The 14,334-nt window shown below is 46.1% G+C and overlaps 1 protein-coding gene across 1 annotated transcript in view; it reads right to left on the minus strand.

Moving 5' to 3' along the window:
• The window catches only part of pdlim5a (PDZ and LIM domain 5a), a 30,075-nt gene extending 21,516 nt beyond the window's left edge, over nucleotides 1-8,559 (minus strand). Inside the window, exons 1-3 of the mRNA XM_037531367.1 lie at nucleotides 8,500-8,559; nucleotides 7,782-7,900; nucleotides 4,624-4,775 (exon numbers count right to left, since the gene is read on the minus strand). Coding sequence (XP_037387264.1) covers nucleotides 4,624-4,775; nucleotides 7,782-7,880 — 251 coding nt within the window. The 5' untranslated portion in view covers nucleotides 7,881-7,900; nucleotides 8,500-8,559. The remainder of the gene's footprint in view (nucleotides 1-4,623; nucleotides 4,776-7,781; nucleotides 7,901-8,499) is intronic.
• Between the last annotated feature and the right edge of the window lie 5,775 nt (nucleotides 8,560-14,334).

Genomic DNA, 14,334 nt, shown 5'->3' on the forward strand with positions numbered 1-14,334 from the left:
GAGCACACCTGCCCGGAGCGGTGGGCAGCCCAATCCACGGCGCCCGGGCAGCAGTTGGGGGTTAGGCGTCTTGTTCAAGGACACCTCAGTCATGGACTGTCGGCTCTGGGGATCGAACCGGCGACCTTCCGGTCACTGGGCCAGTTCCCTGACCTCCAGCCCACGACTGCCCCTCTACTGCTACTCTCGGTGTTCGACTGTCCCGCCAGCTGGCTGCCCTCCTGCTTCGATCTGACTGATGTAATCAGCTGTTTTGTTTCGCCATCACACATCAGCAGGAACGTTCCGTTGTTTTTGGGCTGTTGGGCTTGATTGGACTGATTTCAGCTTGATAAGATTTCTGTGAAGTACTTTGAAAAGCTTTGAGATCAGACTCCCATGCCTGCAAATCCTATGAGAACTTTGATCTGAGCCGATTGACTTTGCCTGATCAATCTGGGATACATGGAATATTCATGTCCTTCCAACATCATTAAATACACTTTAAAATGGGCCACTTCAGTTAAAATCAGCTCAGCTTGTTTTCTGAACATGTACTAGACTTCTGTGTTTCTGAGTGTGTATAGATACGGACAAAATAAATGAGATCGCAAAATAAATGAGATCTTTTTGAGTGAAAACATCACAAGTGTGGTTGATATATGCAATATTTCTCATTCAGAGGCTATTGTAAGAATATTGTAAGACTATTTAACTTATTTCTAGACATTCTTATTTCTCTTTAGTCATCTTTTCCTATAAAACTGTCTTTATTTATTGGCACATTGGTACTGGATGTGTGCCAAACTATCTGCATTACTTTTCCAAACAAGTAAAATGATCTGCCGATGGAACTGGACACTTTCACTAGATATCACCTAAAACAAGTTAAGCATGGCTAGAAACGAGTGAAATAGTCTGATAGTATCGTTCCTTCAGTCTCACTATGAGAAATGTTTTGACTACTTTTAAGATCGTTTCACTTCTAAGATGCCACTGTTTGCAGTGTAGGCCACTACCAGTGTGAAACTTCATGAACTAAACGAAGGCTTATAGTGTGTCCGTCGGCCCGATTAAACACAGTGTTTATTATGAGAAGTCTGTATGAAGTCCAGCGCCAGTGGAATAATTCTGAGTGAGTGCTAAGCAGGTTAGCCTGCTTAGCCTGTTACCCTGATATCTCCAGCTGTTAACTGGGTGAAGATGGTCCAGTTACTTCTTCTGCCTCCTGAGCTTGTCGCTGGGCTGGCGTGAATCTGACCACAAGTCAATACGTTATTCAGCTTATTGACCTTCTAGTGTAACAGAGAGGAGCTACATGAAGGCAGCTAATGGCTTTATAAATAAACAAGCAGCAGCGGTGGTCCGTCCGTACCCTCCGAGAAGGCCACTCCACTCTGAAACACTTTAAAACAACAATCAGAGTGTCTGAAATATCATATCATAAACCTGACAGACGGATGATAAACAGCATCAAAACTTTTTCTGAGCACAAAGAAACTCGATTACACCAGATTACACATCTCCATGATGAAGAATGTGTGCGCACCTCTTCTGCACAGCGTACGAAAACAAGCTTTCAGTGTAAACAGACCCGTTTCACACTCAGCTTTCAACACATAAAAGAGAGTTTATCATCAAGTCAAATGGCAAGGTAATACACAAGTCCTGCATTCCTGATATCTAAAGCACTAAAGCGAGCGCTGGTGTAGTTCAGGCTTCTGGCAACCAAAAACGTAAATTAGCTTTTATCAGCGTTTAGCATACGTTTGAGGTTTATGAAGGTCTTTTTTACAAAAGTATTAAAAGTAACAAAAGCAAATAATGGAAGAGCCAAGTAATCAGATTCAGCACAGCAGTGCAGCACAGTGTCATCAGCTTCTACGCAAACATAACAACACTTAACATCTCATCATTTACTTAAACTTTAAACATGACTGGCCCTAGAACAGACCCCTGGGGAACTCCTCTGGTTGTCTTCTGAAAATCTGATGTTTCACCTTTTCAGACTGAGATCAGAATGTGTGGTAACTAATGGACAAAAACAGCATTAAACAGAGTCTGGCTGTTTGCAGTGACTCTGCCAATAAATCGTCACTTAATCACACCTAAATGCCTGTTTTTACTGTCATTTTCAAACTTTTCGTGAACAGAAATGACTGAGAATTGGGAGAATTTGTGAGAGAATTGGATGGTAAGGTTATTAATTATTATCCACAACATAAGTGAAATTTTCCATTCAGTCCAGCTACATATTCAATAAATATCAAACGGTAACAAGTGTTAAAGGTAAAACATTATCTAGAACAGTAGGACGATGCTGGTGGGTGCAGTGTAGCGGATAACACCACTGCCTTTCAAGGGAATTTGCACAATATTTCCATAAGTTATTGCTTTAGCATTAAAGTTTGACAGTCAAGAGCCTCAGCAAGACAGAGTGTAGACGATTAAAAGTCTGAGCAGCTCAGCTCGGAGGAACAGTTCAGTTTACAGATCATCGTCCTCGCTCTCGCTCTCAGCTCTCAGATGCTGCTGATACTGACAGATCTGTTCTAATAATACAGACTGGCAGTAAATCTGAGAGACCGTTATTTGTTTATCGTTATTAAATATCAAATCAGTTCTCTGAGCTCTTACAGGCACACGTACACGCACTCAGATGAGTTTCACCACACAGGCACAGGAGGTGGTCAGCGTGACGATATTTAGTGTTATTTTAATGAATTACATCATAACATGCTTTTCTCAGCATATGGTAGATGTGGTCAGCACTTAAAGAACACTGACCGGCTGCATGTGTTTTAGAAATTAGTGCGATTCATTGTGGAACATGTTTGTTTTGTAACTGAAGAGCAGCATTCATAAGGCTGCACAGGGCATTTATGACAATTCACATAAACATGCTGGCTTACTTCAACAAGTGACCTTCAAAACTCTTGAAGTTACCTCATCATTGACAAGAGGAGCCTGCTTTTTGAGTACCTCTGCAGGGGCAGATTGAGGTTCACTGAGCAGGTTTGATGTTGGTCTGAGTAATCGAGTACCTCTGCAGGGTCAGAATGAGGTTTTTGAACAGGTTTGATGTTGGTCTGAGTATTCGAGTACCTCTGTAGGGGCAGATTGAGGTTTTTGAACAGGTTTGATGTTGGTCTGAGTATTCGAGTACCTCTGCAGGGGCAGATTGAGGTTTTTGAACAGGTTTGATGTTGGTCTGAGTATTCGAGTACCTCTGCAGGGGCAGATTGAGGTTTTTGAACAGGTTTGATGTTGGTCTGAGTATTCGAGTACCTCTGCAGGGGCAGATTGAGGTTCTCTGAGCAGGTTTGATGTTGGTCTGAGTATTCGAGTACCTCTGCAGGGGCAGATTGAGGTTCTCTGAGCAGGTTTGATGTTGGTCTGAGTATTCGAGTACCTCTGCAGGGGCAGATTGAGGTTCTCTGAGCAGGTTTGATGTTGGTCTGAGTATTCGAGTACCTCTGCAGGGTCAGATTGAGGTTTTTGAACAGGTTTGATGTTGGTCTGAGTATTCGAGTACCTCTGTAGGGGCAGATTGAGGTTTTTGAACAGGTTTGATGTTGGTCTGAGTATTCGAGTACCTCTGCAGGGGCAGATTGAGGTTTTTGAACAGGTTTGATGTTGGTCTGAGTATTCGAGGACCTCTGCAGGGGCAGATTGAGGTTTTTGAACAGGTTTGATGTTGGTCTGAGTATTCGAGTACCTCTGCAGGGTCAGATTGAGGTTCTCTGAGCAGGTTTGATGTTGATTTGAGTATTCGAGTACCTCTGCAGGGTCAGATTGAGGTTCTCTGAGCAGGTTTGATGTTGATCTGAGTATTCGAGTACCTCTGCAGGGTCAGATTGAGGTTCTCTGAGCAGGTTTGATGTTGATCTGCGTATTCGAGTACCTCTGCAGGGGCAGATTGAGGTTTTTGAACAGGTTTGATGTTGGTCTGAGTATTCGAGTACCTCTGCAGGGGCAGATTGAGGTTTTTGAACAGGTTTGATGTTGGTCTGAGTATTCGAGTACCTCTGCAGGGGCAGATTGAGGTTCTCTGAGCAGGTTTGATGTTGGTCTGAGTATTCGAGTACCTCTGCAGGGGCAGATTGAGGTTCTCTGAGCAGGTTTGGTGTTGATCTGAGTATTCGAGTACCTCTGTAGGGGCAGATTGAGGTTTTTGAACAGGTTTGATGTTGGTCTGAGTATTCGAGTACCTCTGCAGGGTCAGATTGAGGTTTTTGACCAGGTTTGATGTTGGTCTGAGTATTCGAGTACCTCTGCAGGGGCAGATTGAGGTTCTCTGAGCAGGTTTGATGTTGATCTGAGTATTCGAGTACCTCTGCAGGGGCAGATTGAGGTTCTCTGAGCAGGTTTGATGTTGGTCTGAGTATTCGAGTACCTCTGCAGGGTCAGATTGAGGTTCTCTGAGCAGGTTTGATGTTGGTCTGAGTATTCGAGTACCTCTGCAGGGTCAGATTGAGGTTCTCTGAGCAGGTTTGATGTTGATCTGAGTATTTGAGTACCTCTGCAGGGTCAGATTGAGGTTCTCTGAGCAGGTTTGATGTTGATCTGAGTATTCGAGTACCTCTGCAGGGTCAGATTGAGGTTCTCTGAGCAGGTTTGATGTTGATCTGAGTATTTGAGTACCTCTGCAAGTTAAGACTGAGTTTTCCGGTGCAGTCTTTGATTTTGTTCTGAGCCTCCAGATGGTTCATGCTGTCTGTGTTGACTCCATTGATGCTCAACACCAGGTCACCCACGGCAATGCCAGCTTTAGCTGCCTTACCAATGTCCGTCACCTACGACACACACACAGAGATTTCACTGTAAAAGACAAATATAACAAGTAGCAAGAGAAGTAATGAGAAGTTTATTTAACAACATACATATAGCAACAAAAAATCTACAACAGGTGCACAAACGTTGGCATATTCCACATTCTGTCAGCTGATCCTCGAAGTGAGGTTGTCCAGTCTGAAACTGGGTGTATGCTGTGGTTAATGGAGGTGCCATACTGGCACACTTGAGGGGAACCAAACTTGCATATCTGAGAGAAAGGATCCAAACTTGCACACGTCAGGGGAGGAGCCAAATGCATACAGGTGAAGGGAGTCTAAGGTGCACACCTGATGGAATGGGCTCAAACTGACACACCTGGGGGGAGGAGTCAAAGATGCACACCTGAGGGGACAGCCACACTGGTACACCTGAGAGGAGGAGTCAAAAGTACAGGTGAGGGGATGGCCAAATGAGTACAATAGAAGAGCGAACCCTAAGAGGCACTCATAAGGGAGAGGACCCAAATGGACACACCTGAGGGGAGGAACCAGGCTATCACACCTGACTGTAGGAGCCAAAGTAGCACACTTAAGCGGAGGGGCTAAAGGAGCACAACTGTGGGGAGGAGCCAAATGGGCAAACCTGAGGGAGTAAACCTTAACAGGTACACCTGAGAAAGAAGGCCCAGATGGACACACATGGGAGGAAGGTATCAAAGAGGCACACCTGATCGGAGAAGTTAAATGGACACACCTGAGGGAGAGCCAGACTATCACACCTGAGGGAGAGCCAGACTATCACACCTGAGGGAGAGCCAGACTATTACACCTGAGGGAGAGCCAGACTATCACACCTGAGGGAGAGCCAGACTATCACACCTGAGGGAGAGCCAGACTATCACACCTGAGGGAGAGCCAGACTATCACACCTGAGGGAGAGCCAGACTATTACACCTGAGGGAGAGCCAGACTATCACACCTGAGGGAGAGCCAGACTATCACACCTGAGGGAGAGCCAGACTATTACACCTGAGGGAGAGCCAGACTATCACACCTGAGGGAGAGCCAGACTGCTATGCCCAATGATAAGGAGCAGAACTTCCTTTTGGTGAAGTCAGACACTGATGTCTGATGTGTTTAGAAGTATCTGAATGGATCATAAGAAGGCAAACTGGACCAGCAAAACAAAGGGAAAGAGAGAGAGAGAGAGAGAGAGAGAGAGAGAGAGAGAGACAGACACAGACAGACAGAGAGAGAGAGAGAGAGAGACAAAGAGAGAGAGACAGAGAGAGAGACAAAGAGAGAGAGACAGAGAGAGAGACAAAGAGAGAGAGACAGAGAGAGAGACAAAGAGAGAGACAAAGAGAGAGAGAGACAGAGAGAGCACACATGCTGTTCACAGTTAAAGCCCATCACAGACAGTGACCTGGGGGAGGAGAGAGGGGTGGATAAATGGGGGCGGGGGGAGGTAGGAGGGGCATGAACAGGAGGGATTAGGGGTGGAGGGGCAGCAGCAAGACTGGGGGTGGGAGGACAAGAGGGGAATGTGGATGGGGTGGGGGGTAGGATTTGGGTGGGGATGCTAAGGGAAGGGGTAGGATGTTGTGGGGGATTTGGGGGGGGGGGGGGGGGGCGGGATCAATCAGGAGGCATTTCCATCGGCCGTCTGCCAGACGGTATCATGGGACATAACAGGCATACCAGAAACCACCAAAAGAGAGAGTGACATAAGAGCGTGGTCACCATCTGAGAGTGTAACAGATACACTGTGAGTGTGAGTGGCTGGTATAGTGTAATGTGTAAGCCCTCTGCCTTCTATACTGTAGACTGGGTTCAGTGCCCCGTCAGGGTAACCACCCTACACTATTACTCATAAGAGTCCTTGGGCAAGACTCCTAACACCACCTTTACCTACTACGCTGTAGACTGGGTTCAGTGCCCCGCCAGGGTAACCACCCTACACTATTACTCATAAGAGTCCTTGGGCAAGACTCCTAACACCACCTTCACCTACCTTTGTAAAATGATCACACTGTAAGTTGTTCTAGATAAGAGCGTCAGCCAAACACTGAGTGTGAGAACTGATCTGAACTCTGCATCACAGTGTGTCTTTATTAAGCCAGGAGGTCCAGATTAGGATTAGAATTAGAATTTTCTGATTTCACAGTTTCTGTCAGTTTTAACCCTCGTGTCTCCATTTCTACGCGTATCACTGTTCAAACCCAGCTGCTCTTCATGCGGCATGTAAACATCATGATGAATGTAAATGATCCAACATTCCTAACAAAGTCTTTTCCCTCCGACCTACAGGACACAGACTGGGAATGTCTTCTATAACATTCACCTGCATTAGGAGGTCCTTCTCCTGGAAACACACTGTTTTGTAGAGCCAGGATTTGGTTCAGATGGTGATGATACACATATTATACCGTTGTTGTCTAAAAGAAATGGATTTTTTGTGATTTTTAGTTTTCTGCTTCATTTCAGCAGTTGTGGTGTGCAGTGTGTGTAAACGTCCTGACGAACGGACCAATAGAAAAGCTCGAAATCCTCTTTACATTCGCTGACATTAGAAGGTAAGGCCATCAACAGTATAGAGGACATTATTATTACACTGAGACACTATACATATATAAATACACACACACACCTAAAAAGGTTCTTCACGTTCCTCTATATAGAACCATGAATACTGAAAGAACCATTTGCATGATTAACCGGTTCTCTGCATGGTGACAGGTTCTTCAGATTGATGGAGAATGTACTGCAGATGGTTCTATATACAGTAGAACCTTGTTGAAAAGGGTTCTATAAAGCACCAAAGGGGTTCTGCTGTTGTTGTGACAGTGCTATATAGAACCATTTTCTTTACTAAAGAGCCAATGAAGAACAATATGGATATAGAACGGATATATTAGTATAGTTATATATGCACATGTATGTAATACATGCAGTTCGAACTCTATATAGGTATAATACATATCACAGTGTCTAATTGTGGGCGTGTCTGCTGTGGGCGTGTCTTACCCGTGAGATGGCGAGGGGCATGTTGAAGTCTTTGCCCCCCTGCAGTCTGAAGCCCCAGGGGGCGGGGCCCTGCAGCTCCACGCTGTAATTACTGCTCATACCTGACAGTGACACAGCCGCTGAAACGACAGCACCACACAGCCCTCAGTGCTCACGTCACCAGGAGCCCATAAATAAAAACATTAAAGCCATAGTTCAGACCCCCGTCCCGCCCCCCCCACCCCCCAGACAGCCTGACTATGTTCAGCTTTAACCCCAGAGCTACAAGGCTAACGCGGCTAACGAGTAACAGACGCTTACACCCCACCAATTAGCATTCAGTCACCGCAGTTCAAGCTGCCAGCCTCTCATTTTAATTTTCTGTTCCACCTTAAATGGCGCTGCAGTTACATTCAGGCTGCACCATTTAAGGTGGAATGGAAAATTCAAATAAGACGCTGGCGAAAAAGGAAGCCGACTCCTTTAGAGCTAGTGCGTGATTTAGGCACACAGTTAGCACCATGCTAATTGGTGGGGTATAAGGTCCCATTGCCAGCTGCGTTCGCCTCATAGCTCTAGCGCTAAAACTACACAAGCCAACTTCAAAACGGCGAACAAGTCTATGCAGCAGGGCTGAAGTATCGCTTTAATGCTGAGAGACGTGGAGAGCACCCTGAGACTCGTCGTTACAGTACAGAGCACACCCGTTAATTAACGGCACCGGCCAGCAGAGCCTTACCCGCAGAGTGAGAGAGGACGGGGAGCCGGACGAGCGCCTGGCCGATCCTGCCGCTGAGCCAGTGAGCCAGCGAGTCAGAGAAACAGAGGGAGAGGGGGGCTTTAATAGCCCCTACCACAGAGGGAGTGGGCGGGGAGTTGGGGGGGCAGGTTTGGTTTACAGTCTGATATTTTGGGAGACGGAGCTCATCGAGCTGCTCTGTGTGAAGTAGAGGGACCCCAACTCAACACAAAGCCCCCCCAACACTCAGAATAACACAGGTATTCACTGTAAGCTGTACAGGCAGTCCTAAAGAACAGCTGGGCAGATCTGCACACTCTGAACCTGGGGGGCACTAACCAGGGGGGCCTCACCAAAGCAGGGGCCGGTTGGACAAATGAAAAAGTGTGATGTCACGTAACTTAGTATGTTTTTTAATGTTTACGTGATGTTGAAAGAAAAGTGTGCCATATTTTTAATATCGAGGTTAAAGGTGTTTAACGATTATTTTATTGTCCAGTTAAAGAGCACCTGCTGCAAAAACCAGCATAGACCCACACAGACCGCGCAGCGCCACCTACTGTACTGAAGTACACTCTGTCAGTGAAGTTCAAGCCTTTACTGCTGAAAAACAACAGCGTAATTATTACTGACACGGACCTGCAGCACCAGCGTTGATGTCACTGTTTGACTGTAAAGTGAACACAAATGCTGGCGGTGTCCGATTAGCACAGTCAACTGACCTGTGCAGGGTCTACTGACCACCAGAGGCCTCAGTGGTTTATAGTGCAGGCCTCAGCTGGAGCGACTGAGGAGTCTGTGTTTAGACAGTGAAGTCCTCGGGTCAGCCCTCAGGCCCGTCTGCTCTGACCCGCCCCTCAGCCATATGTCCACTCAGTTACACACACACAGACCCGACACGACACTCATCAACACACTGAACACAATGAACCCAGTGGGGGGCCGGGGGGCCGGGGGGCTGGGGGACCATGTGGAGGGAGTGATTAAGCGTCTGCTTTAGCCTGGAACAGCTGCGTCCAATCGGGATTAAAGCTGCAGTGAGTCAAAAAACTCCACCTCAGGATTTAGTTCCACCTCACTGCCTTCTCTAGTCAGCGCAAACCAGCAGCAGAGCCGTCCAGGCAGCTAGAACCAAACCCTGGGGTGGATCCTTCTCTCTGGACCTGAACTAGTGATTAAGTGATTTCTGGCTAATCAGGAACAGCGTAGCAGCACTGATTAATCCCAGCAGCACTCAGCAGACTCACACACATACGGAGCAAAGCGGACAGAGCGCCCCCTGCTGTCTGCATTCAAAACGTAGGTTAACAACAAACCGGAAGTGCTGCACTTCACAGGTTTTACACCCTTTTACAACGCGCCCTCGTCCACACGTTCAGTTCTATTTGACTCGAATAAAAGGTGTTTTTATTTTTTGTTCTTTAGTAAAGAACATTGTTCCATTTGGAGCCGTGAGTTCAATACAGAACCATTGCACGCTTCGGTGGTTCTCTACATGGTGAAATCGTTCTTCAGATAGATGGAGAATGCGTTTTATATGGTTCTACGCAGAAGGTGTTTGAAAATGGTTCTATATAGCACCAAAAAGGGTTCTTCCATTGTTATGATGTTAAGCTTGTAATATTAGCAGAACCCTTTTCAAAAACTTCTAAACTAAAACTAAACTAAATATTCAGAACCACATAAACCTGCAAATCCCTGCTGAAAAAACCATAGAGTTTTTCTGTTGGTTCCTCCCACATAGCAGAACGAAATCAGCTCTCAGTAGCAGTAACACTAGTCAATCAGCAAATATGTCATATATACATAAAGTACAAAGTATACACACAGTATCTACCAAAAGTGAGTGCACCCCTCACATTTCTGCAGGTATGTTATTGTGTCTTTTGATGGGACGTCACTGTAGAACTGAAACTCTGATATAAGTTAAAGTGGTCAGTGTGCAGCTTGTATAGCAGAGCAGATTTACTGTCCTCTGAAAAGAACAACACACAGACATTAATGTCTAAACAGCTGGCAACACAAGTGAGTCCACCTCACAGTGAACGTGTCCAGATTGGGCTCTAAGGGTCAATATTTAGTGTGACCACCATTATTATCTAGCACTGCCTGAACCCTGTTCACCAGAACTGCACAGGCTGCTGTTGGAATCCTCTTCCACTCCTCCATGATGACATCACGGAGCTGGTGGATGTTAGACACCTTGCACTCCTCCTGCCGCTGGAGGACCCCACAGGTGCTCAATTGGGATTAGGTCTGGAGACGTACTTGGCCAGTCCATCACCTTTACCTTCAGGAAGGCAGTCGTCATCTTGGAGGTGTGTTTGGGGTCATTATCGCATCGGAAGTTGTCTTGGTGCTCCTCACCAGGGCACCACCACACATGCTAGACACCATCTGAGCCAAACAAGGTTATATTGGTCTTGTCGGATCACAGGGCATGGTTCCAGTACTCCATATTCTTGGACTGCTTGTCTTCAGCAAACTGTTTCTGGGCTTTCTTGTCCGTTAGCTTCAGAAGAGGCTTCCTTCTGGGAAGACAGCCATGCAGACTGAGTTGATGCATTGTGCGGCGTATGGTCTGAGCACTGACAGGCTGACCTCCCACTTCTTCAACCTCTGCAGCAACGCTGGCAGCACTCATGCATTTATTTTTTGAAGCCAACCTCTGGAGATGACGCTGAACATGTGGACTCAGCTTCTTTGGCCGTCCCTGGCGAGGCCTGTTCGGAGAGGAACCTGTCCTGGAAAACTGCTGTATGACCTTGGCCACCATGCTATAGCTCAGTTTCAGGGTGTTAGCAGTCTTCTTATAGCCCAGGCCGACTTTGTGGACAGCAACAATTCTATTCCTCTCATCCTCAGAGATTCTTTGCCATGAGGTAACGTGTTGAACATCCAGTGGCCAGTGTCAGCAAATTGTACCCAAAACACAGATTTAACAGCCCTGCTCCCCGTTCACACCTGGAACCTTGTAACTCTAACAAGTCGCACGACACCAAGGAGGGACGACGACACAACTGGGCACAATCTGGACACATTCACTGTGAGGTGGACTCACTTGTGCTGCCAGCTATTTAGACATTAATGGCTGTGTGTTGAATTCTTTTCAGAGGACAATAAGGCCCAATCCCATTTCACCCCTTGCCCTTAACACTTAGCCCTACCCCTCCATTTTGCATGTTCATGTCTAGGGGGATGGTAGAGTGTCCCAATTGCTGTTGAGATGGAGGGGTAGGGTTGTCTCGATTGTTGTTGAGATGGAGAGGTAGGGTTGTCTCGATTGTTGTTGAGATGGAGGGGTAGGGTTGTCTCGATTGTTGTTGAGATGGAGGGGTAGGGTTGTCTCGATTGTTGTTGAGATGGAGGGGTAGGGTTGTCTCGATTGTTGTTGAGATGGAGGGGTAGGGTTGTCTCGATTGTTGTTGAGATGGAGGGGTAGGGTTGTCTCGATTGTTGTTGAGATGGAGGGGTAGTGTTGTCTCGATTGTTGTTGAGATGGAGGGGATAGGGTTGTCTCGATTGTTGTTGAGATGGAGGGGTAGGGTTGTCTCGATTGTTGTTGAGATGGAGGGGTAGTGTTGTGTCGATTGTTGTTGAGATGGAGGGGTAGGGTTGTCTCGATTGTTGTTGAGATGGAGGGATAGGGTTGTCTCGATTGTTGTTGAGATGGAGGGGTAGTGTTGTCTCGATTGTTGTTGAGATGGAGGGGTAGGGTTGTCTCGATTGTTGTTGAGATGGAGGGGTAGGGTTGTCTCGATTGTTGTTGAGATGGAGGGGTAGGGTTGTCTCGATTGTTGTTGAGATGGAGGGATAGGGTTGTCTCGATTGTTGTTGAGATGGAGGGGTAGGGTTGTCTCGATTGTTGTTGAGATGGAGGGATAGGGTTGTCTCGATTGTTGTTGAGATGGAGGGGTAGTGTTGTCTCGATTGTTGTTGAGATGGAGAGGTAGGGTTGTCTCGATTGTTGTTGAGATGGAGGGGTAGGGTTGTCTTGATTGTTGTTGAGATGGAGGGGTAGGGTGTCCCAATTGTTGTTGAGATGGAGCGGTGGGGTGAAGTGTTGGGGCTATTTTGCCTTTCAACCAGAGATTTTTCAGAGGCACTACAAGCAGAGGGTTATGAGAACATTCCCAGAATGCCCTGTGAATCATCAGCATGATGGCTGCATAAGCGGCCAAAGAGACACATAAATGTGAGTATTTCTCTGTTAAAAAGCCGCTGTACTGTAAGAACCACTGTAATGGCGTTTTATGGTCATTTCCTTTATAACACACATATAAATCGCCAGTAAAACGCTGATGTCTCGGTCGCTACTGGGCAAAATTTCCCATTCCACCTTGGTGTCGTCCCATGAAAACAAATAATAAAATATTTGCAGAAATGTGAGGGGTGCACTCTTTTTTTATATCTTATACATATAGTCAATGAGTGTATATATCATAAATAAAATCAACGAGTGTATACATTATATACAGTGGGTTGCAAAAGTATTCATACCCCTTGAACTTTTCCATATTTTGTCACATTACAACCACAAACATAAATATATTTCACTGGAATTTAATGTGAAAGACCAACACAAAGTGGTATACAATTGTGAAGTGGAAAGAAAATTATACATGAATCAAAACATTTTTTACAAATAAAAAACTAATAAGTGCGACGTGCAAAAGTATTCAGCCCCCTTTTCCCTGAGTGCAACCAATTGCATTCAGAAGTTGCCTGATGATTGCTAATGACTCAAAAGGGTCCACCTGTGTGTAATCTAATCTCAGTACAAATACAGCTGCTCCGTGACGGCCTCAGATGTTGGTTAAGAGAATATTGGGGAGCAAACAGCATCATGAAGTCCAAAGAACACACCAGACAGGTTAGGAATATGTTTTGGAGAAGTTTAAAGCAGGCTTAGGTTATAAAAAGATTTCCCAAGCTTTGAACATCTCACGGAGCACTGTTCAATCCATCATCCGGAAATGGAAAGAGTATGGCACCACAGTAAACCTGCCAAGACAAGGCCGTCCACCTAAACTTACAGGCCGAACAAGGAGATCACTGATCAGAGAGGCAGCCAAGAGGCCCATGGTGACTCTGGATGAAATGCAGAGAGCCACAGCTCAGGTGGGGGAAACTGTCCACAGGACAACAATTAGTCGTGCACTACACAAATGTGGTCTTTATGGAAGAGTGGCAAGGAGAAAGCCATTGTTAAAAGAAAACCATAAGAAGTCCCGTTTGCAGTTTGCCAGAAGCCATGTTGAGGACACAGCAAACATGTGGAAGAAGGTGCTTTGGTCAGACGAGTCCAAAATAGAACGTTTTGGCCACAATGCAAAACGCTATGCGTGGCGGAGAAATAACACTGCACATCACTCTGAAAACACCATCCCCACTGTCAAATATGGTGGTGGCAGCATCATGCTCTGGGGGTGCTTCTCTTCAGCAGGGACCGGGAAGTTGGTCAAAGTTGATGGGAAGATGGATGGAGCCAAATACAGGGCAATCTTGGAAGAAAACCTGTTGGAGTCAGCAAAAGATTTGAGACTGGGGCGGAGGTTCACCTTCCAGCAGGACAACGACCCTAAACATAAAGCCAGAGCTACAATGGAGTGGTTTAAAAAAAAGAATATTCATGTGTTAGAATGGCCCAGTCAGAGTCCAGACCTAAACCCAATTGAGAATTTGTGGCAAGATCTCAAAACTGCTGTTCACAAACGCTCTCCATCCAATCTGACTGAGCTTGAGCTGTTTTGCAAGGAGGAATGGGCAAGAATTTCAGTCACTAGATGTGCAAAGCTGGTGGAGGCATACCCTAAAAGACTTGCAGCTGTAATT

The sequence above is a fragment of the Pygocentrus nattereri genome, chromosome 20 (genome assembly GCF_015220715.1).
Source record: "Pygocentrus nattereri isolate fPygNat1 chromosome 20, fPygNat1.pri, whole genome shotgun sequence".
Taxonomy (NCBI): domain Eukaryota; kingdom Metazoa; phylum Chordata; class Actinopteri; order Characiformes; family Serrasalmidae; genus Pygocentrus; species Pygocentrus nattereri.